This window comes from Caenorhabditis elegans, chromosome II, assembly GCF_000002985.6.
Source record: "Caenorhabditis elegans chromosome II".
In the NCBI taxonomy this organism is placed as follows: domain Eukaryota; kingdom Metazoa; phylum Nematoda; class Chromadorea; order Rhabditida; family Rhabditidae; genus Caenorhabditis; species Caenorhabditis elegans.
The window spans coordinates 3,117,502-3,143,167 of NC_003280.10; the positions used below are offsets into that span (position 1 = coordinate 3,117,502).

General features: G+C 39.7%; 8 protein-coding genes, 2 non-coding genes and 1 pseudogene across 11 annotated transcripts; 7 read left to right on the forward strand and 4 right to left on the reverse strand.

Moving 5' to 3' along the window:
- Positions 1-10: 10 nt before the first annotated feature.
- T10D4.18 lies at positions 11-60 on the forward strand. The gene has a single exon (NR_050943.1). It is a non-coding gene; the product is annotated as an Unclassified non-coding RNA T10D4.18 (non-coding RNA).
- T10D4.17 lies at positions 11-60 on the reverse strand. Its single transcript, NR_050944.1, has one exon. It is a non-coding gene; the product is annotated as an Unclassified non-coding RNA T10D4.17 (non-coding RNA).
- A 209-nt stretch (positions 61-269) lies between these two features.
- T10D4.7 (DUF281 domain-containing protein) lies at positions 270-1,131 on the forward strand (the record flags this gene model as incomplete). The annotated part of the gene is made up of 4 exons (NM_062050.4): positions 270-378; positions 425-567; positions 610-836; positions 885-1,131. 4 exons carry the CDS (start codon positions 270-272, stop codon positions 907-909), a joined length of 504 nt encoding a protein of 167 aa, NP_494451.2. The 3' UTR covers positions 910-1,131.
- A 699-nt stretch (positions 1,132-1,830) lies between these two features.
- On the forward strand, positions 1,831-5,682 carry T10D4.6 (SAM domain-containing protein). The gene is made up of 10 exons (NM_001267131.3): positions 1,831-1,894; positions 2,005-2,058; positions 2,420-2,476; positions 2,523-2,825; positions 3,431-3,625; positions 3,665-3,763; positions 3,813-4,145; positions 4,266-5,222; positions 5,268-5,327; positions 5,378-5,682. Exons 1-10 carry the CDS (start codon positions 1,844-1,846, stop codon positions 5,600-5,602), a joined length of 2,334 nt encoding a protein of 777 aa, NP_001254060.1. The 5' UTR covers positions 1,831-1,843; the 3' UTR covers positions 5,603-5,682.
- Positions 5,683-6,004: 322 nt separating this feature from the next.
- Positions 6,005-7,398, forward strand: srh-71 (Serpentine Receptor, class H; the record flags this gene model as incomplete). Its single annotated transcript, NM_001393030.1, has 3 exons — positions 6,005-6,371; positions 6,421-6,611; positions 6,910-7,398. 3 exons carry the CDS (start codon positions 6,005-6,007, stop codon positions 7,396-7,398), a joined length of 1,047 nt encoding a protein of 348 aa, NP_001380053.1.
- Positions 7,399-8,535: 1,137 nt separating this feature from the next.
- On the reverse strand, positions 8,536-8,940 carry ins-19 (INSulin related; the record flags this gene model as incomplete). The annotated part of the gene is made up of 2 exons (NM_001027168.2): positions 8,536-8,701; positions 8,745-8,940. The coding sequence occupies 2 exons, from the start codon at positions 8,938-8,940 to the stop codon at positions 8,574-8,576; spliced, it is 324 nt and encodes a 107-aa protein (NP_001022339.1). The 3' UTR covers positions 8,536-8,573.
- A 599-nt stretch (positions 8,941-9,539) lies between these two features.
- ins-31 (INSulin related) lies at positions 9,540-10,330 on the forward strand (the record flags this gene model as incomplete). The annotated part of the gene is made up of 3 exons (NM_062053.3): positions 9,540-9,867; positions 9,911-10,102; positions 10,153-10,330. 3 exons carry the CDS (start codon positions 9,540-9,542, stop codon positions 10,287-10,289), a joined length of 657 nt encoding a protein of 218 aa, NP_494454.1. The 3' UTR covers positions 10,290-10,330.
- A 1,330-nt stretch (positions 10,331-11,660) lies between these two features.
- chil-24 (GH18 domain-containing protein) lies at positions 11,661-13,913 on the forward strand. Its single transcript, NM_062054.3, has 3 exons — positions 11,661-11,825; positions 11,880-12,162; positions 12,986-13,913. The coding sequence occupies exons 1-3, from the start codon at positions 11,678-11,680 to the stop codon at positions 13,785-13,787; spliced, it is 1,233 nt and encodes a 410-aa protein (NP_494455.1). The 5' UTR covers positions 11,661-11,677; the 3' UTR covers positions 13,788-13,913.
- Positions 13,914-16,597: 2,684 nt separating this feature from the next.
- sri-56 lies at positions 16,598-17,782 on the forward strand (annotated as a pseudogene). Its single transcript has 5 exons — positions 16,598-16,726; positions 16,771-16,989; positions 17,200-17,512; positions 17,556-17,673; positions 17,728-17,782. Coding segments are annotated over exons 1-5 (834 nt in total).
- A 297-nt stretch (positions 17,783-18,079) lies between these two features.
- sri-54 (Serpentine Receptor, class H) lies at positions 18,080-20,403 on the reverse strand (the record flags this gene model as incomplete). Its single annotated transcript, NM_062055.2, has 6 exons — positions 18,080-18,155; positions 18,207-18,324; positions 18,367-18,679; positions 19,179-19,397; positions 19,446-19,571; positions 20,248-20,403. 6 exons carry the CDS (start codon positions 20,401-20,403, stop codon positions 18,080-18,082), a joined length of 1,008 nt encoding a protein of 335 aa, NP_494456.2.
- A 3,013-nt stretch (positions 20,404-23,416) lies between these two features.
- On the reverse strand, positions 23,417-25,454 carry sri-42 (Serpentine Receptor, class I; the record flags this gene model as incomplete). The annotated part of the gene is made up of 5 exons (NM_062056.1): positions 23,417-23,589; positions 23,634-23,949; positions 24,009-24,227; positions 24,272-24,394; positions 25,308-25,454. The coding sequence occupies 5 exons, from the start codon at positions 25,452-25,454 to the stop codon at positions 23,417-23,419; spliced, it is 978 nt and encodes a 325-aa protein (NP_494457.1).
- Positions 25,455-25,666: the final 212 nt, after the last annotated feature.

The following is a 25,666-nucleotide window of genomic DNA, read 5'->3' on the forward strand; positions in this document are numbered from 1 at the left end:
CCAAAAATTCAAGCCTACGCCTAGTCTAAGACTACGCCTAAGCCTAAGCCTAAGCCTGAGCCTAAGCTTAAATCTTAGCCAAAGCCTTAACCAAAGCCTAGGCCTAAGACTAAGACTAAACATAAGCATAAAAATTAAGAACCATCAATGTTTTTTGATAATTTCCATTTTTTGCACACTTTTTGCAAATTGACATTACACAACAACCCAATTTACATATTCACCTTCATAAAAGCCACCGAATCCCGTTCCCCGTTCTCATATCTATCATGAGGCCTATTCTCCTAGCGGTTTTGATCTACTTGGCCTGTTGTGAAGAAGATTACGGATGCCTCGATGCTTGCGAATGTGACAATATAAGCGAATACACAATTAATGGTATTCGAAAGTTGCTTTTTTTTGTTCAAAATTTGGTGTTTTTCAGATGCGTTTTTATTTTATACCGAAGAGGCCGGATGTGTTAGGAACGTGACGTGTCTGAACAGTCCAGATTCGCATATTGCACTGGATTTTCAAGGATCGGAAATTCCAAGACCTTTGGCGCCTACATGGAAGCCCTACCGTCCAGTGAGCCTGATTCTTAATAACCAAGCAAAAAACTATTTCCAGGAAACCTACCTGATGCCTCCAAATGCTACTCCGGGATCAACTCCCACTGGAATCGATATTTTTTCATTTTTCGGAATAATTTGTGAGAACAGCACTTGGTACATCACAAAATACCCGAATGGCTACTCGTACCAAGTAAAAGTCGACGAGACGACAAACAGAATAGAATATGTCGCACCTGATAGCACGATTGATGGGAAGAAATCTCCGTTGTTCCACATGTATTGGTGAGTATAATGTGGAGCTTTATGCCTAAATAATTCCAGAATTTTCAGTCCACCTTGGCCGTTAACCTGCTAAATTTTCCAAGGGTTGTTCAAAATAAATGATGTTTTTTTCGTAAAATAAGACACTTTTGGGGGTTATGTTTTCTGTGTGGCCATCGAATTTTCAGGCCGGTTGATATCTTCATAGGCTTGAGTCTAAGCGTAAGCTTATGCCTAAGCCTAAGCCTAAGCCTAAGCCTAAGCCTAAGAAAAGCCCGACCGATTTTGGTTTTTTTTTTTCAATAAATTGAACTTTTTCAGAGTTTAATCTTCCAAATTACTGTGGATATCTATCGGAATTAAAAATTTTAACACAAAAAACACTTTTTTTAAATTTCATCAAAATAAAGGGTTTACCAATTGATTTTATTTTATGGTCATGAAAACAGCTTTAGACAAAAATAAAGTGTGGAAAATAATGTTCTTCAAATTTTTTGCAAGCAAATTGCAAGCAAATACGTTAAAATTTCGTTTGAAAATGCTGAATGCTAAAAAAATTGCCAAAGTTTGCACACGAAAATTTTTGTCAGGCTGTACGGTGTACGGTACGGTTTGATCTACAAAAAATGCGGGAATTCTGCATCCAGAAAAATGTGACGTTAGCATGCTGAATTCGACGACATGGGACACTCTGACACCACTTGTATTAACGCATTTGCCCTCAACTCCAACAAAATATTGCGCGTCGCATCTGGTGCATTGCGGCCTTTTCCCTCTTTTTCTCTCGTCTCTCCTGATTCTTAGCACTGCCTACCGCCCTTTGCATCTCATTTATGACACTTCACACGTATCGATTCTCTTATTTCCGTTGCTATGGTTGTTGTGATAATTTGATGATTTTTTAAATCATCTTTTTAGTTTGAAATTCAATGTTTTAGATTTTTTTAAATGATATCTTGTATTTTTCTTGTATTTTCTTTAATTTCCAAAGTTTTTTCACTGATAATAATTTCAGAAAAAGTGAAAAAATGCCCAAGAAATCGTCCACATCTTGCCAGGCTCGAAGAAAGGCTCAAGCTGTAAGTTATACTACTGAAAATTTTGAAAAAAAAATTTGTTGCCAATTTTTAAGTTGAAATTTATCAAAAAATTTGAAAAATTAACTCTTGTAAACTTTAATTTTTTTCAGCAGACATCTGTCGAAACAGTAGCTAAAAGGAGAGGTCGTCCAGCAAAGGAAAAGGTAAGTGTCTTGAAAATTTTTCACTAGGTTTAAGCTTACATTAGGCGTAGGTTTAGGCTTAGGCTTAGGCGTAGGCTTAGACTTTCTAGTTAGGCTTAGGCTTAGGCGCAGGCTTAGGCCCCGTAGACCCCCTCCCCTAGGCCTGATACCCACGAATTACACAATCCCAAAAAAGCAGAAAAATCAAAAAAAAACACTATGCCCAGAAACAACGAAAAATGAGACATTCCAAAAATTCTGCCAAAAAACTTAGAAATCGGCCGAAAATTGCCAAAAAAAGAGCAAATAGTCAAAAAAAAAATGCTGTCAAAAAGTTTTGCGGGGTTGGATATGTGAACCCAAAAAAATTAGTGTTTTTCAGAAACAACCTGTTCCGAAAAAAGCTGAGCCAGCCAAAGCTTCAAAACCAAGAGCCCGAGTGAGTATTACTAGGGTTTACCGAAAAAAAAGAATAACAATTTCAGAAAAGTGCCACTGGAAACAAATCCGAGAAGCCTCAAGCATCAGTCGCCGAGCAAGCTGGAATTTCACAAATTCCACAGCTTCAACACAACAATGAAGTTATTGGTATCGAGGCTCCAACAACTTCAGCTGCTCCTTCAAGAGCTCAGATTCCGGAAGTGCCAGTAGTGGAGCACATCGAACGGCATAAAGTAGCCGCTTACCTCAATAGGACATACTTGAATAGAAGAAGATTAAGGTTGCTTCCAATTGATACCCACGAAATTACGAAGATTGCTAAAAAATGTCGTGTATCGGTAAGAGAAGTAAGTTAGTTTTTTTTGAGCTCTCAGTATGAATTTTTGTTTTTTCTAACAAAAAAACTGTTTTGTCAAATTTCTCAACTTTATTCAATTTGTAAAATGCTCGGTAGTTGGTGAGCTTGACCTAAAACTGTAATTTTGATCAGGCTTTGGCTAAATTTCTCTCTTGCTCAATGGTCGCCAAGTTAAAAAATATTTTCCAATAGCTTGTCTTTCTATTTATTTTTGAAATGATGATTAAGCTCAACTTTCAGACTTAAAAATGAAAAATTTTTAGCGGCAGACGGCACTTTGAAACTCAAAAAAAAAACAGCCAAAAAATGGTAAATTTTCGGCTGGTGGGCAAAATTGCAACAATTTCTCCAAATTTTTTGAATTTTATAAAAATTTTCACCAACGGCTGTCCTACCTCCCAACACAAAAAATTAAAAAATTATCATTTGGAGCAATTTTACGGGCCTCTAAAGTAGCCGAAAAATAAACTAAAAGCAATTTCAGATTTATTTTCTTCCTGTTCAAAGTGCTCGTCCACCGCTAAATTTTTTGTACGGGCCTAATTTAGAGGTCATCTTTCAAATGACATCACAACTGTTCATAACTATTTCCAGCTCAATATCTATTTCGGAGCTCGTATGAGACTAACTCAGCTTGGCTATGGTTTGACACTTGTTGAGGAAAAGTTCGAGTACGAGTGCGAAGCCACACAGAAGCTTCTTTTACAGTCTTACCGAGAAGACTCTATGGTACCGGATCATGAAAGGTTGTCAAATCTAGTGGAACGCACAAATTGGAGAAGTGGACAGGTATAATGAAATAGTTGAAACTGAACCATAAACTTACAGATCTGTCGTTGGTTTTTGGATCACAAGTACTCGACAAACCAGTGCACCTATGCTCTAGCAGAGTTGGAGCAGGGCTGGAAAGATTGTGACCCACCAATTGTTAGTTTTCAGTTGGAATTGTGAAGTTTAAAGCTTGAAATCAATTCAGAATTGGGAGAAAGTATTCCTGGAGTCGGAGGATCTACGGAAAATGTTCACACAACTTCTCGCTCAGAAACGTCTCTGCACTGAGCTGGAACTCAGATTGATCACCAAGAACCGAAGCCGTATCGCAGATCTTGTGACATTTTACCACATACAGCGCGATCAAAAAAGGCAGTATGAAGAAAAATTCGCCGAGGAGGAGTTGGATAAAATTCCTTTCGAAGTCAAGAAAAATTTGAATATATATTTTCACTATATTATTGGAAGGAGGACCACAGATAATCAGAAGATCGAGGATTTTATTCAAACTTCCAATGTTAATATTGCAAGCCAAGTGGTAAATTTTTTGATCCCAAATGATCCACTTTTGCCAGCCAGTCCAAATCAAAACTTCAAATTTTTTTAGACGTTCGAGCTAATACGCAAGCTTTTCAAATAAAACAGTTCAAATTTCCAGCTGGAACTCTACTTCAAAAGAAGAAAGCAAACGATGGAGGGCGTGTTACCCGAAAGGATGAAGACGCCCCGAGAATCCAGACTTGTGAAGAACGAAGTCGAAGATGCTCCAACACCGTCAGAGATTATCAGAAGAGCTATGGAAGAAGCAACTTCCTGGGATCCTCCCGAAAACATGGCTACTGAAGAAGGCTCCGATCCATCGCCTCCAAGAGTCTACACTCCAATGGAGATTGAGCAAGAGTCTCCTGCATTGGAAGACTGGGGCTGTCGAGAAGGTTCGGAAAGATCTGAGAACTTACCTTCAACATCTGCTATTCCGATGGACACTGCTCCTGCTCCACCTGCATCGGAAAGCGCTAGATCCTCGCCAGCAATGGAACCCGCAACAGAAGAAGAAACCTCCGGAAGTTCAGATCCCTCGCCTTCAACATCAGACTTGTGCTCCTCAATGCACGCCTGCGACTCTCCTGCGACTCCCGAATCGGAAAACAGGGTTTCTGAAGAAAGATCAGAGAGTTCAAGATCTTTGCCTCCAACAGTCGCTGTATGCCCCGCAACGGAAACCGGAGAAGATCCTCATGCATCTTCAGATCCCTCGCCTTCAACATCGGACTTGCGCTCATCAATGGACGCCGATCCTGCGACGGAAAAAAGAGCTACTGAAGAAAGATCAGAGAGTTCTAGATCTTTGCCTCCAACAGTCGATGTATCCTCTCCTCCACCTGTTGCCAGCTCATCGTGCTCACCGTATCCAGCATTGTTGGCGTCTGCCGATGCTTCACCTCAAGTACCAGCATGGGCTTCAGCCAGATCTTCCATTTCTCGTTCCACTCCAGTGGGGCGAAATATTCAAGCTCACTTACAGCCTAAACTGGAGCCAGTCGATGACGAAATCAGGTTTCTGGGTTTTAAAAGTGCAAGTACGCCTCAAAAAGTGGAGCACAAAGAGCTCAAAGTGAGTTTACTTATTCATTTCCAACTTATATCAAATTTTTTTCAGCCAGCATCGAAAAAGCTCCACACACCACCCAGCGGCTCCCTTGATTGGAAAACTTGGACTGTAAGGGACTACTTTGTTAATTTTTGAGTCGAGATTCTTTTTTTTTTCAGAAGCCTGACGTGATTGCATGGGCTAAGCAGTTTTTGGACCAGAAGTATTGGGACACAATTAGCCTGTCGGACATGAGTGGACGTGATCTGGCAGAGATTGTGTTGGGTGGTCGGGAAGTCTCCAGGAAGTTATACTGGGATTTCCAATATTTTGAAGCTCTACGAGTCGAGCTTCATGCTGTGATGAATGTTTTCAACGGGTTCGAATTGGAGACAGACGTGTAAAATATGACCGGGGAAAACTTATCGCTTTAAATATTTGATTAATTTTTATAATTTTTTTCTGGAATGAATCGGGTACCGTACTGCTATGATAACAGAAAAAAAGCCCTTTGGAACTAAGCTTAACCTTCTCGGTGTTAGAGAGCCTAAAATAACCCCGGCCCAAAAGTGCAAAATTTCAGGATTCTGGTACACTCTAGTCACATGGTTTTCGATTCTCCAGTTGAAAAGAGTTTCCAGGTACTTTTCAATAAAAACAACCTCTTGTTTTCGGAAATGCAATTTCCAAGTTGAATGAACTCATTAGTAACTCTATTTCGTAGCATGAACATGTTTTTGGCTTTCTGACAAAAAACAGAATACCCTGGGAGCTAGGCGACTAGCTTTCTCATTTGCTTATGCGTAATGTCTAGAGACTTCTCCGCCGAATACTTCACCACAGTTTATTCAACAAAATGCCAAGTTGAAAATACATTCTTAACTTCCAAAGAAGGCCTGCAGTTTATTTGCCGAGCAATTGGGCTTGTCGCTTTACCAGTTCAAGTTTTCACCGGCTACTGTATCCTGAAGAAAAGCCCGGAATGCATGAAGCAGGTGAAGTTTGGCCTTTGGATCCTGAATGTCTGGTATGCAATCTCTCAACTCATCTACTCATTCATCATCACTCCATACAACTATTTCCCGTATCTTGCTGGCTTTTCAGTGGGCCTTGCGACAAATCTAGGAATTCCAACTCCAGTCCAATATTATTCAATGTACTTGGTCAGTGCTGGTAAGTCATATTTACAGTAAAATTGATTTAAAAAAAACTTAAATTCCAGCCGTCCATGTCTCAATGCTGTTCCTGTTCGAGAACCGCAGCAGTTCAATAGCTAGGAACCGGTTTCGCATTAAGAAAACGTCGACTCGAGCTTGTCTACTTGCTTTGAGCTATATTAGCGATATGCTCCCACTGACACCAATATTTTTGAATCTTCCAGAGCAGAACAGGGCGAGACGGATTGTTTTAGAGGTATGGGGATATCAAAATTCGAATTTCTCGTAAAATTTGAGGCTAAACACAAAAAAACTAGAAAGCTCTAGCTCCATTTTGAAATTTAGGCACGTAGGCATGTAGGCACGTAAGCATGTAGGCATGTAGGCACGTAGGCACATAGGCACATAGGCACGTAGGCACGTAGGCACATAGGCACGTAGGCACGTAGGCACGTAGGCACGTAGGCACGTAGACATGTAGGCACCTAGGCACCTATGCACCTAGGCACGTAGGCACGGTTTGTTACACAGTATAAACTTTCACATTCTTTCAGAGCCATCCCTGCCCGACGAAAGGGTTCTTCCTCGAACCCGCGTTTGTCTTCGCCGCCGAAGGATTTTTCGAGACCTACATGCTCATGGCTCGTCGATCCATATACTTCTTCAGAACACTAAAAATTCTATTCTTCTCCTCCTGTAGTATATACTACCTCTTCATCTCTAAATCCTCTCGAGTATCCGCTCAAACTCGTCAGCTACAAATTCGTTCCTTCGTAGGAATAGTTATTCAATTTTGTATCCCAACGATTTTCATCATAGCGCCACTAATTTTATTGTTACAAAAGGACAAGAATAATGGTGGGTATAGCCAAATTGAAAACACTATTCTGTCAGTTAATTTTGTGCTTCATAGCTTTGTGGGTAGTCTGTCAACTCTACTAGTACATGGCCCGTATCGGAAGTTTTTAAAGTCAATATTATGTTGGAAAAAGGGTAGTGTAGCAAGTTCTAGTGCCGTTTCACTACAGTGCCCACGGAAATGAGTAAATCTTTGGTGTCTCAGGCTAATGACATAGATTGCTAGCGCGGGAAACAAACATTGTTTTGAAATATGTATCCAAAAGATCATTTCCCAACTTTGTTTATCAATTGTGGTCTAGTCAAAATCTGAGAATACCTAATTTCCTAATGAAACTTCTTGTAAAATTTTCAACAAAAAAAAGTTATGGCAGCTCAAAAAATGATTTTTATTTAAGCACATTTAAAGTTGATGGACCACTAGATTTGGTAAAATTTGGTAATTTCTGGTGATCTATCAACGTTAAATGTACCAAATTTCAATAACTAGTTTTTGGTCTTTTTTTTTTTTGAGCCGCCATAACTTTTTTTTGAAAAATTTTCAAGAATTTTCATTATGAAATTCGCGGTTTTCAGACAATTTCAAGTCTAACAAACGCAATTAAAAATTTCGACTACACCACCTTTAACAGTTTTAGATACATTGTTAATTGTATGTTTATATATATATATATGTTCAATAAAGTTTTATACAATTTATTCCAAATTTAATTTAATTACTTTAATCCATAGTTGAGCAATTTTCGCGAAGTAGGCAGAGGTCGCCGCAGGCGTTTTTGCGCCTGCATGGAAGCTGGAGGTACGCCTGATAAAAACTTGAACATATTGTATGAACCTATGTACAAAAACTGAATTAAAGTGTAAGTGGTAATATAGAAATCTTCGAGATCGAACTACGTGCCTACGTGCCTATGTACCTACCTGTTTACGTGCCTACGTGCCTACGTGCATACGTGCATACGTGCATACGTGCCTACGTGCCTATGTGGCAATGTGCCTACGTGCCTACGTGCCTACGTGCCTACGTGCCTACGTGCCTACGTGCCTACGTGCCTACGTGCCTATGTGCCTATGTGCCTACGTGCCTATGTGCCAACGTGCCTGCGTGCCTACGTACCTACGTGCCTACGTGCCTATGTGCCAATGTGCCTACGTGCCTACGTGCCTACGTGCCTAGGTACCTACGTGCCTAGGTTACTACGTGCCTACGCGACTACGCGACTACGTGCCTACGTGGCTACGTACCTACGTGCCTACGTTCCTGGAAATTTCAAAAGCGAGCTAGAATCTTCTATTTTTTCTGGGTTTATATCAAAATTTTTAGAGAATTGAGCATTTATTCACAAAATAATCAAGACAATCAATTTTCAAAAAATCCAAAATTCAGAACTTCCTCACTGCAAATATGCTTCTTGATCCATCCATCTGTGCATCCCTTGATACAACAGTGCTCCGATAATTTGATCTTCGGATCGATATCTGCTGGATCTGAAACAAAAAAAGAGTCCTCACAAAAAAAAGAGTTGCTCACCTATATCCTTCACGCATACTCTATTAATCCTGTTCATCAAGCGTCGTCCACATGTTCTCTTATACCCGAATAGCATTAGAACTTCATAACTCTCCGAAGAGTCAATGATGTAAGGGTAAGTGGTAGAGACTAGAAGCAACAGGATCAGGAAGAGAGGTGACATAGTTACTAGGTAGGTTGTCAGATAGAAAATCATCGGAACTAGGTTTGTATTTATACAACAATTTTAGAACTAACCTTGCAAGTCTGCAGAATTGGAAAGAAAAGAGTTCAAAAAACCATACACAGTCATTCATTGGGAATTATGTCAACTCTGCGAAACTTCAAATTGTCACGTAGGAACAAAAAAATGCATCCTAGGTAACCTACACATACCTTGAGCCTACATGCGTGCCTGCTCTAATACTGAGCCTCAGCCTAAGCCTCTGTCTAAGCTTAAGCCTAAGCCTAAATCGGCCAACAGGAATCTCCTCAAAAATCAAAAAAACCGGAAAATCCTAAGCCTAAATAGCGTCCGTGGCGAGCAGACCCTCGCCACTGACGCCAAGCCTAAGCCGAAGCCTACGCCTAGGCCTAAGCCTAAATCTAAGCCTAGGCCTAAGCCTTAGCCTGAGCCTAACCTTCACTACCTCGAATTCTTCCCGAACTTTGATCATCTTCCATATTTTATCACCAGTTTCCCATAACCCCCCGCAGGATGCTTCTCCCCGATCACGAGCTGATCAAAACCTGCCTAATCCAATTATGCACCATGGTATATATTCGCCTGCCTTGCACCTGCCTTCAACCATCACCATGAAGATGCCCTTGATCTTGCTGCTTCTCGTCGCCGCCGCATCGGCGTTCGTCCACCACTTTGACCATTCAATGTTTGCCAGACCGGAGAAAACGTGTGGAGGACTACTCATTCGTCGTGTCGATAGAATTTGCCCGAATCTAAATTATACATATAAAATTGAGTGGGAACTTATGGACAACTGTTGCGAAGTGGTTTGCGAGGACCAGTGGATTAAGGAAACCTTTTGCAGAGCGCCCAGGTTCAACTTTTTCGGACCTTCATTCAAAGCCCTTGAAAGATCGTGTGGACCAAAACTGTTCACAAGGGTTAAAACTGTGTGCGGTGGTAAGTAGTCTGTAACAAAATCCGCATACCAATTGATATTCAGAAGACATCAATGTTGATAATAAAGTCAAGATTTCGGATCACTGCTGCACACCAGAGGGAGGATGCACAGACGACTGGATCAAGGAGAACGTCTGCAAACAGACCAGATTCAACTTTTTCCGACAATTTCTCGATTCCCCTCAAAGATCATGTGGACCCCAGTTGTTCAAAAGAGTGAATACTTTGTGTAATGGTAGGTTATTTGTTGTGAAAACGAAAATCCGCACATTAATTGATATTCAGAAAATATCAATGTTGAAAATAATGTAAGCGTGTCGAAAAGCTGTTGCGAATCAGCGGCAGGATGCACGGATGATTGGATTAAGAAGAATGTCTGCACACAGCATAAGCCTTTTGTTTTCCGTCCAGGCTTTTACTGATTGTCATTTTGGGGTCAGAATAAATCATTTTCATTCAAAACGTTTTAGATCAAATGACCTTTTTTGGTCATTTGACAGCCGATGCGGCGGTGACGAGAAGCAGCAAGATCAAGGGCATCTTCATGGTAATGGTTGAAGGCAGGTGCAAGGCAGGCGAATATATACCATGGTGCATAATTGGATTACGCAGCTTGTGATCAGCTCGTGATCGGGGAGAAGCATCCTGCGGGGGGTGATGGGATACTGGTGATAAAATATGGAAGATGATCAAAGTTCGGGAAGAATTCGAGGTAGTGAAGGTTAGGCTCAGGCTAAGGCTTAGGCCTAGGCTTAGATTTAGGCTTAGGCCTAGGCTTAGGCTTCGGCTTAGGCTTGGCGTCAGTGGCGAGGGTCTGCTCGCCACTGACGCTATTTCGGCTTAGGATTTTCCGGTTTTTTTTTATTTTTGAGGGGGTTCCTGTTAGCCGACAATGTTTTTGGCGGGAAATTCATGTTTTCCGCGTGGGGCCAGGCTGTCCCATCACGGTTTGATCTACAAAAATTGGGGGAATTTTTTGCCCAAAAAATGTGACGTCAGAAAGTTCTTAGCCATACGAAATCAGTTAAAAACTCTGCGTCTCTTTTCCCGCATTTTTTGTAGACCTACGTAGATCAAACCGAAATGAGACACTCTGACACCACGTGGTTTTCTGAGTAAAACTTTTGGAGGGAAATTCAAATTTTCAAAGAAAATTTTTTTGGCGGGAAACTCAAACTTTCTGAGAAATTTTTTTGCTGGAAATTCAATTTTTTGAGAAAAAAAATTTTGGCGGGAAATTCAAGTTATTGGGAAACATTTTTTGGCGGGAAATTCAAATTTTTTGAAAAAAAAAACTTTTTCGGTGGTAAATTCATGTTTTCAGATAAAAATTTTGGCGGGAAATTCAAATACTTTGAGAAAAGTTTTTTTCGTGAAATTTAAATTTTCTGATTTAAAATTTTGGCGGGAAATTTAAATTTCTGAGAAAAACCAATTTTAGCAAAAATTTAAGTTTTATGAAAGATCATTATTTTAGCGGGAATTCAAAATTTCTGAGAAACACCATTTTGGCGGAAAATTCAACTTTTCTCAATATCAGAAATATTTTTTGACGGGAAATTCAAGCTTGGCAGGCTTTGGAAACTTCGAGCAAAACCTCCTCGGCAACTGGGAACGGTTCCGGTCTATTCTAGTCATTTCAGGCGTCATGTAGGCGCCTTAACCCATGCCTATGCCTTTGAAATTCTATTTCATCTTTCACGAAATATATTTTCGATTTCCTCAGCTTTCGTTTTTTCCTCATTTTTCTTAAAACTTCTGAAATATCTTTTAAAAAAGTTATGAAATACATAAGACGAGTTCCCTTCTCATGTACCGAGACGCAGGCGCCAAAACAAAAAAACATCGCCGATCAGAAGAGACGCAGAGATGGAAAGTTTGTCGTCACTGCCATGAAAAACAAGATTCTACTTTTTTCTCCATCCATTCTAACTACAAAATGTCAAATAATGAAACAGGTTCGTTTTTTTTCAAATTTTAAATTTTTTTTCAAAAATCTACAAAACTCTCAGAAACCACCCCATCCCGAATCGTTGGCTTCTACGCCGACTGGGAACGCACCGATATCACGTCTCATCAGGTTGCCAAGTTAACTCATGCAGTCTTTGCGTACGTTCAGATGAAGTTTGATGGTTCCTTGGGATTCAAGAATGACGCGGCGAGAATTCGATTTTCGAATTTGCGGGATAAAGTGAGAAGAAATGAGGATTCTAATGTGAAAATGATGATTTCAATTGGTGGATTTGAGAATTCACAGCACTTTTATCCAGTTTTGTCAAATGTGGAGATGAAAAAGTGGGTTGAAATTTTTTTGGAGCAGCTGACAGTTTACGGGCGTTCATACAAATTTGCAAGGCGTCCGTGGTGTATACAAAAAAGGGGGATTTTTTTGCTCAAGAAATGTGACGTCATAACGTTCTTAACCATGCAAAATCAGTTGAGAAACTTGCGTCTAAATTCCCGCGACTCTCGTAGATCTACGTAGATCAATCCGACATGGGACACTCTGACACCATGAGCGTCACGTTTTGGGGTTTTTTGTACATTTGCATTTGAGCAAAAATGCCGTCCCAAAACAAGCACTAGAAATGCGCCAAGGCGCAAAGATGTGCTGCACGAAAATTACGTCAGTGCACCAGAAGTGCGTCAAAGAATCGAAAAAAAACCTGAAAAGAATGACGTATGTAAGTGAACTAGAAAAGCGCCAGTGCACTTAAAATGCGCTAAGAGCAGGTTGCGTAAGCGTAAGTGCACGAAAAGTACGTCAATGCACTAAGAAAACGCCAAAGCACTGAAATTGCGTCAGTGCACTAAAAAGCGCCAGCTCACCAGAAGTGGGCAAAGTCGCTATAGTCGCGCCTGTGCACGAAAAGTACGTCAATGCACTAAGAAAGCGCCAAGACCCAGTAATCCGTTGAAGAACGGAAAATGTGTAAGTGCACTAGAAATGCGTCAATGCACTGGAAACGCGTCAGGGTACTAAAAATGGGCCAAGAGCAGGTTGAGCCAGTGCACGAAAAATACGCCAATGCACTAAGAAAGCGCCAGTGCACTAAAACCGTGTCAAGACACAACACCCGTTAAATGTCGGCTGCACTTAATTCTCTCCGTTTTCCAGAGCCTTCCTCAACTCCATCTCAAGCTTCCTCGCTTACCACGAGCTCCACGGAGTCGATATTTTCTGGAAGTGGCCTTCGCCAGAAGATAAAGCCCATTACTCCAGATTTTTAGCGGATCTCCGCCAGCATTTAGGCTATGAGTTTATAATATCCGTGGCAGTACCCCAAGCAGAAGTAAGCAATTTGGAGCTGGGCTACGATTTGAGAACAATTTCAAGCCACGTGGATTTCTTCAATGTGCATTCCATGGACTACTATGGGCCGTGGCCGAATGAATGGGGGAAGCCAACCGGGCCGATCTCTCCGCTGTACGGGCCTACACGTCATAATGTGGACTGGACTTTGAGATACTATGCCGAGAAGACAGGTGAGCCTGGAAAGTTAAACATGGTGATTCCATTCTTTGTGCGGCTCTGGAAAAATGTCCCGGAGCCCGTTGAGCCGGGACGGCAAGTGTTCCGAGACGTGGAGCTTGTGGATAACAAGCCTCAGGGAGAAGCCTACATGTCTAGATGGTCAGCACAGCATGAGGAGTTGGATCTAAGCCCAGCTGATTGGGATGAAGAGACTAGAAGCTCCTATACCTGGAACCCGGACACCAGGAACTTTGTAACATTTGAGACCGACAAGAGCATCCAGGAAAAGATGAAATATGTGAAGGAGAAGAATCTTGGAGGAGTATGGATCTGGCATGTGGATGCGAATGAGAAGCTGCTGGATTCGGTTCGGTTTGATGGAGAAGGAGTGGTGGATGATCAGGAGTACAGGGAAATCGGATTGGACATTAGTTCTTTGTCATGACTCTACTTATGACAGTCTACAGCAGTCTAAATATGTACAGTATAAACCATAATACATTTAATTGCTGATTAATAAAGGTTTTATATTATAAAATATCTTTCGGGCAAATAAAAGTATACGCTTGAATTCTGGTATTCTTTTTCAATCTCCCCATTGTTGATTTTCTCAATACATTGTTCGAGAAGTCGTCGTAATCTAAAGAAACATCTTTAGCGATATGAGTCACCGGTGGCATTTCGGAAAGTTTTAGAGCATGTTGGAAAGTTTTGGAGCATGTTGGAGCATTTTGGAGAATTTTGGAGAATTTTGGAGAATTTTGAATAACTTTGGAGAACCTTGGAGCATGTTGAAGAAATTTGGAGCAATTTGGAGCGTTTTTAAAATTTTTGGAGCATTTTTAAGAAGTTTGGAGACTTTTGGAACATTTCGGCGAATTTCGGAGCATTTTGGAAAATTGCGGAGAATTTTGGAGCATTTTGGAGAATTTCGGAGAGATATTACAAATTTTCTCACTTTTTTCAACTTTCAACTAGAAACCTCACGGTTTTGAAGGTAGGCAAATCATTGACGTCTGCCTAAAACCTAATTTCAAGAACTTCTAATTCTCAGAAGCAACGCATCAAATGAAAAGATTAATTGTTCCACTCCACTTCACATTTTCTCATTTTTGGGAAATGCTCACGCATTTGTTGTGCCAAGCTGTGTATAGAAATTTAATTTGTGATCTTTCTATCCTCTTTTCAAATTAAGAAAAAGTCACATTTGCATTTTTTTAAAAATCAAATTCCAAACTCAATATTTCCTGAGCATCTTTGGCCAGGTATATGATAAATTTTTCAATACCTTTTTGGCTTATCTGGTATTTCCGAGTTATCGGCGTAATTTAATCACTTCTCGATGCCTTTTCAGTATTTTTGGTGCTCTTCAGGAGCAATCAAATTGTCAATTTCCGGTTTTTCCTGCTCAATTTTCAGGTATTTTTTTCTTTTTTTTTTGAATCAACTTCTTTGAATGTTTTTTTCTGAAAACTGGTGATTTTTGAAGATATTAAATAGGTAATATCTTTCCAAAAAATTCTAAAATTCCTTGAATTTTTCAGAACTTTCTAAAAGTTTTCGATGTTTCCAGCCGTTATAAAATTTTTTAGAAACTTTTCAAAATTTCCAGAAGTTTCTCATATTTTCCAAAAAACTACAATAATTTAACAGTACTCCTACAGAGCCCCTACAGTACCCCTCCAGTACGCTTCCAATACCCCTCCAATACACCTCCAATACCCCTACAGTGCCCTACAGTACCCCTACAGTAATCCTACAAAACCCCTACAGTACCACTACAGTACCTCTACAGAACCCCTACAGTACCCGTTCAATACCCGTACAGTGCCCTTCCACTACCCCTCCAATACCCTCACAGTACCCTACAGTACCCCTACAGTAATCCTACAAAACCCGTACAGCACTACTAAAGTACCCCTACAGTACCCCTACAGTACCCCTACAGTAATCCTTCAAAACCCCTACAGCACTACTAAAGTACCCCTACAGTACCCCTACAGTACCCCAACAGTACCCCTACAGAGCCCCTACAGTACCCCTCCAGTACGCTTCCAATACCCCTCCAATACACCTCCAATACCCCTACAGTGCCCTACAGTACCCCTACAGTAATCCTACAAAACCCCTACAGTACCACTACAGTACCTCTACAGAACCCCTACAGTACCCGTTCAATACCCGTACAGTGCCCTTCCACTACCCCTCCAATACCCTCACAGTACCCTACAGTACCCCTACAGTGATCCTACAAAACCCGTACAGCACTACTAAAGTACCCCTACAGTACCCCTACAGTACCCCTACAGTACTCCTACGATACCCCTCCACTACCCCTCCAATACCCCTCCAATACCCCTCCAATACCCCTCCAATACCCCTACAGTACCCCTACAGTACCCGTTCAATACCCGTACAGTGCCTTTCCACTACCCCTCCAATACCCCTCCAATACCCCTCCAATACCCCTACAGTGCCCTACAGTACCCCTACAGTAATCCTACAAAACCCCTACAGCACCATTACAGTACCCCAACAGTACCCCTACAGAGCCCCTACAGTACCCCTCCAGTACGCTTCCAATACCCCTCCAATACACCTCCAATACCCCTACAGTGCCCTACAGTACCCCTACAGTAATCCTACAAAACCCCTACAGTACCACTACAGTACCTCTACAGAACCCCTACAGTACCCGTTCAATACCCGTACAGTGCCCTTCCACTACCCCTCCAATACCCTCACAGTACCCTACAGTACCCCTACAGTGATCCTACAAAACCCGTACAGCACTACTAAAGTACCCCTACAGTACCCCTACAGTACCCCTACAGTAATCCTTCAAAACCCCTACAGCACTACTAAAGTACCCCTACAGTACCCCTACAGTACCCCTACAGTACTCCTACGATACCCCTCCACTACCCCTCCAATACCCCTCCAATACCCCTCCAATACCCCTCCAATACCCCTACAGTGCCCTACAGTACCCCTACAGTAATCCTACAAAACCCCTACAGCACCATTACAGTACCCCTACAGTACCCCTACAGTACCCGTTCAATACCCGTACAGTGCCTTTCCACTACCCCTCCAATACCCCTCCAATATCCCTACAGTACCCTACAGTACCCCTACAGTACCCCTACAGTACCCGTTCAATACCCGTAGAGTACCCCTACATAACCCCTTCAGTACCCCTACAGTACCCCTACAGTACTCCTACGATACCCCTCCAATACTACTGTGCTTCAGATTGCCTGCTCATTCACCGACATTCATCTAACCCTTCTCATGCAACCAGTCCCCCTGTACCCAATAATGGGCGGGTACGCCCTAGGTATCCTGCCAATCAATTTTGAAATTTCTTTTCATTTTTGCATGGTAAGTACCCCCTGCGTCACAGGAAAATGCGACCTGAATTCCAGACCCTGTTAATTTTTCTATACATTTATCAAATTGCTAGCATGATTCTTTGTTTCGTGCGGAAGAATCAGTTGATAGCCGGGAAGTTCAAAATTTTTTCAATACCTACACCAGTTACCGTAATTCTTATTGGTTTTCTTATAGGATATGTGGTATCGGTAGTTGGTGTGTATTATAGTTTGAGTATTCCGGAAGAGGAGAAGATACAATTTGTGGAAGAGGTAAGTGAGGGACCCCAGGACCACGTGGTATCAGAGTGTCTCATTTCGGTTTGATCTACGTAGATCTACAAAAAAATGCGTGCTGACGTCACACATTTTTGGGCCAAAAAATCCCGCATTTTTTGTAGATCAAACCGTGATGGGACAGTCTGGCACCACGTTCAGGGCCCCAGGACTCCTTTTGGACGAACACAATACAGTAATTTCTAGAACTTTCCCCAATACCTTCTCTCCTTCCACACTCTTCCCAACTTTTCCATATATCAACCCAACTCCATGTTCCTTATTATGGTGATTACTGCTGTCACGGGCGGTGTCCTAGCCTTTATGTTCTTCTTGGCAGTATTACTGAACATTTTTCGAATGCTCCGTTTTATAAAAATCCAAGTCTCAAGAAGCACCTTCAATCGACACAGGGCAGCCGTATGGAGCTTGATTGCTCAATTCACTACTTCAATAATTTGCTTTTTGCCGCCAATATCCCTGGTTTTTGTGTTATTTTTCGAGCTTCCGCATGCTCAGGGTAAGCAAATGTGCTCTACTGAGACTACAACTTTTCTTTTCAGTGATCGGTGAGCTTCTTCTCGTCGTCGCCTGCCTCCACTCGCCGGCCAACGTGACAGTACTAACGATCACATTTCCTCCATATCGAACATTTGTCGTTGATACTATATTCAGAAAAAGGTAGGTGCCTGGAAAAGTAGGACACTCTGAAGTTGAAAACTTTAGGAATTCCAGTTTGGGACCGATTCCTACAAAGTCTTCAGTGCTGGTTTCACATGTGGACAAGTGAATCTTATGAGCTCCGCCGCTTTTCTTAATTTTTCAATAAATTTTGTTTATTTTTTAATCTTAAAAAAAACCTAGCTTAGTAATAATAAATTAAAAAAAAAAACTTAAAACAAAACGGGCAAAAAAAAAATCAGGCCTCAGGCTAAGCCTAGGCTTAAGCCTAATCCTAAACCTAAGCCTAAGCCTAAACATGCGTTAGCTTAAGCCTAGGCTTAAAACTAAGCCTAGCCCTAAGCCTAAGCCTATGATTAAGTCTTAGTCTAAGCCTAGGCCTAAGCCTAAGCCTAAGCCTAAACAATTATTTATTAAAGTTTGAAATAGCAATTGCGGAGTTTCTCACAAGAACTGAACGTGCTCCTTTGGACTTTGGTGAGCTGGAAAATATAATTTTCTTAGTTAGTAATTGCCCCTTTTTCAAAGCTTACTTTTTCCGCTGAACCAGCTGAATCAAAAATCTTCGATACGGAGGACAAGTGACAATTAGAACTATAACATTTAACGTGGAGTGGAGGCAAGCGACCATTAGGAACACTTCTACTATTACTGAAAAAAGTTTTCAATAAAATTAATAAAACTTTACTATACACTGTGAGCCATTCAATCCGACCATTATCACAACGACGCACACTATGGGCGGCACAAAGATCACCGCTGACGTGACGAACTGAGCCGACAGACTTCGGATTGCGGCCCGGTGCTTTTGGTAGTTTGAGCTTGAGATTTTGAGCTTGAGAATTGTCAGCATACGGAGGATATTGACAAGTACTAGGATAAACACAGTAAAAGATAAAAATCCTCCAAGAATTGAGAAAATTATTAACGCCAGAAACTTTGAAGAGAATTCATAGATTGAAAAGTTTGGGAGCTTCTGGAATTGGGGTAAGAGGTCGGGGTAGTTCTGAAAAAAAAAAGTAAAATTTATGTACCATTTTAGAACTCTTGCACGGCGTGGAAATGTTAGGCATAGGCTTAGGATTAAGCTTAGGCTCAGGCTTTGGCTTAGGCTTAGGTTTAGACTTAGGCCTAGACTTAAATTTAGGCTTAGGCTTAGGCTGAGGCTGAGGCTGAGCTTCGAAATTTTGTTTTTTTTTGTTTTAAATTTTTTTTTAAATACGATTTTGGTATGGGCTTAGGCTTAGGCTTAAGCTTAGGCTTAGACTTAGGCTTAGGCTAAGGCTTTGGCTCGGGCTTAGGCTGAGGCTCAGTCTTAGGCTTAGATTTAGGTTTAGGCTTTGAGCATAAAGCTGCATAGTATAACTGAGAAGCTTTTGTTTCAAAACTTTCTGTAAAAACTGGCTGATTAAAAAAAAAGGCTGAGAGTCTCGAAAATTCACTAAAAATTCTATGCAGCGTTTTTTACATTTCGGCCTTGCGCGTGGGTGTAAACTAAAAATTACCATTTCCACAAAATCAAACTTCAGATCCTCCGGCACAGATAATACGGACAAAAATCCTGTAACCCCCATGGTGAAGGTCAAAAAATATGTCATCATCAGTATAAGTCCCCATCTGGGAATTCTGTACTGTTGCAAAGTTTTCGCAATAGTTTGATGCTTTCTGACAAAACAAATAATCATGCTGCCAATTTGATAGGTGAGTAAAAATGCGAATCCAGTCTGAGAGAATTGAATTTTTTCTGTAATTTGAAGTTATGAGCAATTTACAATTCCGAAGTGCAGAGTTGCGCCGAGTCGGATCCCGAAGCCCATTATAGACCCTGCTAGGATTGGGTAGAATGGTACTGGCTGGATGAGGAAAGTGAGGTGGAAATCGGTCAAGATGCAAGAGATCTGGAAATTCCGGTTAAATCGTCTGTTTGAATTCCCGACCAATCAGCGATCTGCCCCGCCCACATTTGAACCAATCAGATGGATTGGGCAAAGTTCGAAGACGCTGATTGGTCCGAAAGTGGCTATGGATTCTTATTTTGGAAAGAATTCAATCAAAATCATGGCAAATGATTTTTTTCTTTTTCCGGCAAAAAGCAAAGTTGGCATCTTGCCGGTTTTGTAGTTTTCGGCAAATTTGGCACTGAAAACGGCAATTGCCGATTTTTTCGGCAAACGGCAAAATCGGCAAATTTGTCCATTTGCCAATTTGCCGGAAATTTTCGGCACATTGTGGTTTTGCCCATTTTTTCTGGAAATTTCAGAATCTCAATTCTAATCGGCAAAATTGTACGCATCCTATGAATGTTCCTACACCTATTTTGAAAAGTAAGCAAATTCTATAAAAGCATTTAAAGAAAACTGGAAAAAAATTCAAAAAGGCATAAAAAATCTCTCTAAACATATCCGGCAAGTTGATGCCCGGCAAATCGGCAATTTGTCGAAAATGAACGTTTCCGGCATATTGACAAACTGGCAAATTGCCGGAATTGGAAGTTTTCGGCAAACCGGCAACACTGCAGTTGCCGCTCACCTCTGGTTTTGTACATGTATCTAAAAAAACCAAAACTAAGGCTACCCGAAAATTCAGCAAAAAATAGCGAAAATTATCGATTTTTTCGCTTTTAAACAATATCAAGTAGATCGAAAATATGTCCGCAATCAACGAAATTGAGCCAATAATGTGAAAATAGACGGAGAGCCAGTAAGGTAGTGAAAAATTGATATCAAGCATGTAGTGTTTGTGTTTGTTTTTCAAAATTATTTTGCTGGGCACAATTTGGCTCAAGTTAACAACATCAATGATTAATTGGCGGGTTTGTGGAGCATTGGAGCCATGAGAAAGTGCACAAAAAATGTTAAATACTAAGTTACATCTTAGATTGCCGCATAGGTTCAATTATTTTTTGGTCTTTTAAAAAACTAAACTTTCGAAAAATCACCAAATTGCCGGTTTGCCGGTTTGCCGTTTACCGTATATCAATTTGCCGGAAGTGTTTAGAGGCGATTTTCTGACTATGGTTTAAAAACTGCCTCAAAGTTTCAATATGCCATTCACCGATTGGCATATTGATATTTGAGCCGGTTTTTGAGCAAATTTTCAAAATTTTCTATTTGAAGTAAACGTATTTTCAAAAAGAACAATTTCTTTTCTATATTATTATATAAATTTTTGAAAATTTTTTCGACAAACGAGGTGAAAAATGGGACTTTGTGAATGTGTCGAAAAAATGCTTCGCACAAATTTTTTGGCTTCCATATTCTGAAAACCGTAGATGCTATCAAATCAAAATAAAGTAATAATGATAGTATGAACATTTATTTATTTTGAGACCTAAACACATATTAATCTCATTAGTTTCAGAAAAGTTACATGCAATTTTCCGTAATTTTCGTTTTTTGTCTATAAAATCATTCATTTTCAACATTTTTGCTTCAAATTTCGAAAAAATTTCATGATTTTGAATCCTCTATTAAATTTCAAAAGAATTTTTCAAAAATCTTGGCTCATCTCCAAGTTCGTCCTTCGCTCTGAAAAACGAAAGTGGACCTTTGCCTTCCTAAAAAATGGGCGAAAAAATGAAATTGAGCTTTTTTAGTCGAAAAAAAAATGTTTTTAGAATGCTGAAAACACGTTAAACACGAATTTCATAGTTATTTTGAGATCCGGATGCTTTGAAATTGACTGGCATATATTTAAAAAACCATAGATTTATTTTCCATTTTCAACGTGAAAGTTTTGTGCAGCTATTTAATATCTCAAAATTTAAAGGATGTACAATCTGTGCAAACATTTTCACGTGAATATACAAAATAAATTGTTGTTTTAATTTTACACATTTTCAGAGCATTCGGATCTCGAAATAACTATGAAATTCGTGTTTAACGTGTTTTCAGCATTCTAAAAACATTTTTTTCGATCAAAAAAGCTCAATTTCATTTTTTCACACATTTTTTCGGTCCACTTTCGTTTTTCAGAGCGAAGGACGATTTTGGAGCTGAGCCAACATTTTTGAAAAATTCTTCCGAAATCCAATAGAGGACTGGAAAACAAGACATGTTCTCATAATTTGAAGCAAAAATGTTGAAAATGAATGATTTTATAGACAAAAAACAAAAATTGCAGAAAATTGCATGTAACTTTTCTGAAACTAATGAGATTAATATGTGTTTAGATCTCAAAATAAATAAATGTTCATACTATCATTATTACTTTATTTTGTTTTGATAGCATCTACGGTTTTCAAAATATGGGAGCCAAAAAATTTGTGCGAAGCATTTTTTCGACATATTTACAAAGTCCCATTTTTCTCCTCGTTTGTCGCAAAAATTGTTCAAAAAAAAAGGTGAATGGCATATTGAAACTTTGAGGCTGTTTTTAAACCATAGTCAGAAAGTCGCCTCTAAACACTTCCGGCAAATTGATATACGGTAAACGGCAAACCGGCAATTTGGTGATTTTTCGAACGGCAATTGCCGCCCACCCCTGGTTTGAAGTTTAGTTTTTTAAACGACCAAAAAATATTTGAACCTATGCGGCAATCTAAGAAGTCACTTGGTATTTAACATTTTTTGTGCACTTTCTCATAGCTCCAATGCTCCACAAACCCGCCAAAAAATTTGTGCGAAGCATTTTTTCGACACATTCACAAAGTCCCATTTTTCTCCTAGTTTGGCGAAAAAAAAAATTTCAAATATTTCGATTTTGGAGATGAGCCAACATTTTTGAAAAATTCTTTCGAAATTTAATAGAGGACTGGAAAGCAAGACATTTTCTCATGATTTGCAGCAAAAATGTAGACAATGAATGATTTTATAGACAAAAAACAAAAATTACAAAAAATTGCATGTAACTCAGCAAGTCGCCGCGTAAATTCCTCGTATGTTGCGCCTCTCAAGCGGGGGTTGGTGGTATATTAGCCAATATACGAGTAATGTACGACATTTCGTCGTAAATTCCTTGATTTTATCTAAATGTACGCGGCGACTTGCTGAGATGTTCCACTGCTTGCCAACTGCAAAACTGATGTTTTGTTTTGAAGTCTGTCCAGGAATGTGTCTACCACTGATCTACATGGTGTCCAAAACTGCGGCCGACACTTTTCGAGTTCCGCGCCGCACTGTACAGAAGGCGCGTTTCGCGGCGTAAGGCGGCGCGGCAGGCGTTTTGACGCCTACATGGCAGCCTTACTATTAGCTATCTAGATTGCAATTCGATCAAAATTGACACAGAAACACTGAATTTCAGTTGTTTGCATAAATCGCAAAAATACCTTAATTTTGCCTTAAATTCCATGTAGACGTTAAAACGCCTACCTGTCTGACCTTAAAGCGACCTACGCCTGCCTTTCGCCTCAATACGCGCCTTGTGCTAAAACATACTTCTTAATTTGATTTCCAACAAAATGATAGAACTTCAGAAAAGCGGCAGGTTCCAGACAGGCGCTGAAACCGCGCCTGCCTGCCCTTCTACCTACTGTGGTATCCGGGCCTCAGCAATATTTTTCCAGGTATAAGCTTTGCAGTGCTTTGTGCGACTAATCCTTCATACAGGAGATTCCTCTTTACAAGGTATGGAAAAAATTGGGGTGAAATTTAGGTTTGGACAATTTTCCATTTTCAGGCCGAAAATTGCAATCAGAGCACCTGTGTCAACATCAGCAGTGCCAGTTTTGATGTGAACATTGAGGCAGTTAACCTAGTACGTAGAGTAATAAAAAAAATCATTTTTCAACACTTGTATATAACTAATTATTCACTGTTCTCGGAGCCATAGAAACAACGACAGTCGACGGTTTAGTCCGACTTTTCAGCACATTCCGCAGCAGAAAATTCCGGTAGGGAGGGGTAGTTGCAAGTAGAACCAACGAATTGATGGATGAGCGGCTTTGAAAAATGCACCAGGTGATGTTAACGATCCCTGAATACTTAATGAACTCGACTTTTATCTAGTTGGTAACCTACACATTCCAGTTTCATAGGGGTACAGTCTTATTGGGTACAACGCTAATCCGGGTAGCAGGAGTACCAAAACGGCGGCGAACTGTGCTAAGAGACTGTTGATGGCCGTCTTGTGGCGATTGTAGTTCTGATTTGATATACTTCGACGAACTTCGTTCAGCATCTTCTTCATATCTAAGGTTGCAAGTGCGATCATCGAAAAAACCAAGAACGTGGCGACCATTTTGAAGATAACAAAAAATGTCATATAGACGTTGTAGTCTCGGTAGATCACGTAGTTTTGAAGAGATAAGAGTTCGGTTTTGTAGTCGGGGTACATCTGAAGATGGAAATGGAAATCTAGGTCATTTTGATGACAGGCTCGGCCTGATCACCTACCTGATCAATAAATTCCTCAACCTTCTCCCGTTCGACTCCTGCATGAAAATAACAAATGCACGCTGCAACTGGGCAAGCTAGCACAAAAGCTATAAAACTATATAACAAAAAATTAGGAATCACATGTTGTTGCTTGATTTTTGCAATTGCTTGGTGTCTCCTAGCGAAGCAAAGGAATAGGAGAACATATTGAACTCCCAGGATCAAGTGAGAAATTATCTAGAAGAATTTATAGAACACAGTAGCCAGGACAGGAGTTTTACCATAAGGTAGCTTGCCCATATGTAGGGAGCGGCGATGCCCACACAGGAATAGGTCATGAATCGGAAGAGATACATTGGTTGGACGAGTAGGCTAAGATGGAAGTCAGCCAACATACAAGATACCTAGAATATTTTCCAAATTTTTTGAGTACATAATAGGCATTTATGCCTACAGCTTCATGCCTATCTAATCAAAATGTTTGGAAATTATTTCAGGTTAGTAATATTTGTGTATAGCAAATTTTTTTTTGTATTTTCAGATGAATATATGGCCGTTTTTGTAGCTACGATACTCATTTCAAAAAACCCAGAAAATATATTTTTTTAATTCTACCACTGTTAAAATGTTTGGAAATTATTGTAGATTGGTAATATTATAATATTTGTGCAGACAAAAAGTGTCCTACCTCAAAAAATAGCAAATTTTTTGTATTTTCAAATGAATGAATGACCATTTTTTAGCTACAATATTCATTTCAAAAAACCCGAAAAAATATTTTTTTTAATGCTACATACAACCATTAAATTTTTTGGAAAATATTTAAGTTTCATAATATTTGTGCAGACAAAAAGTGTCCTACCTCAAAAAATAGCAAATTTTTTGTATTTTCAAATGAATGAATGACCATTTTTTAGCTACAATATTCATTTCAAAAAACCCGAAAAAATATTTTTTTTAATGCTACATACAACCATTAAATTTTTTGGAAAATATTTAAGTTTCATAATATTTGTGCAGACTAAAAGTGTCCTACCACAAAAAATAGCGAATTTTTTGTTTTTTCAAATAAGTATATGACGGTTTATGTTGCTACGAGTTTTATTTCAAAAAATCCAGAAAATGTTTTTTTTTTCAAAATTCTACCACTATTAAAATGTTTGGAAATTATTTTAAGTTGGTAATATAAAAAGTGACCTACCGTTAATTCCTGTAATCCCTTCCTGTGTTTAGCACAGAATTGCGGAGTTTTCAATCAAGCATTTTCTCACAATCAAGCATTTTAAATTAATTTTTTTTAAAAATAGAAAAACTCACTTGAAACATTAAAATAAAATACTTATAGTTATCGATATTCTCACTTTTATAAATTACTAACAAAATAACAGCAATATTTAATACAAAAGAAAAAATCCCTATTACATAGAAAAATGTGATATACCAAATTGGCGTGCTAAGGTCCATGTCAAAAATGCCTAGAAATAAATGGATAGCAAAAATGAAAATACGTTTGGAAACAGGTGAAAATTGTGGGAAATGGAATATCTAGAAGATCATAAAAGTTGGCAGCTGTACACAATTCACAATTTTTGATGTTATAAGCTTTTCGGCAGGGTCTGCAGGTTCAGCCAAGTTATGACGTTTTGAAAGTGTCTAAAAACACCTGTTTAAAAAAT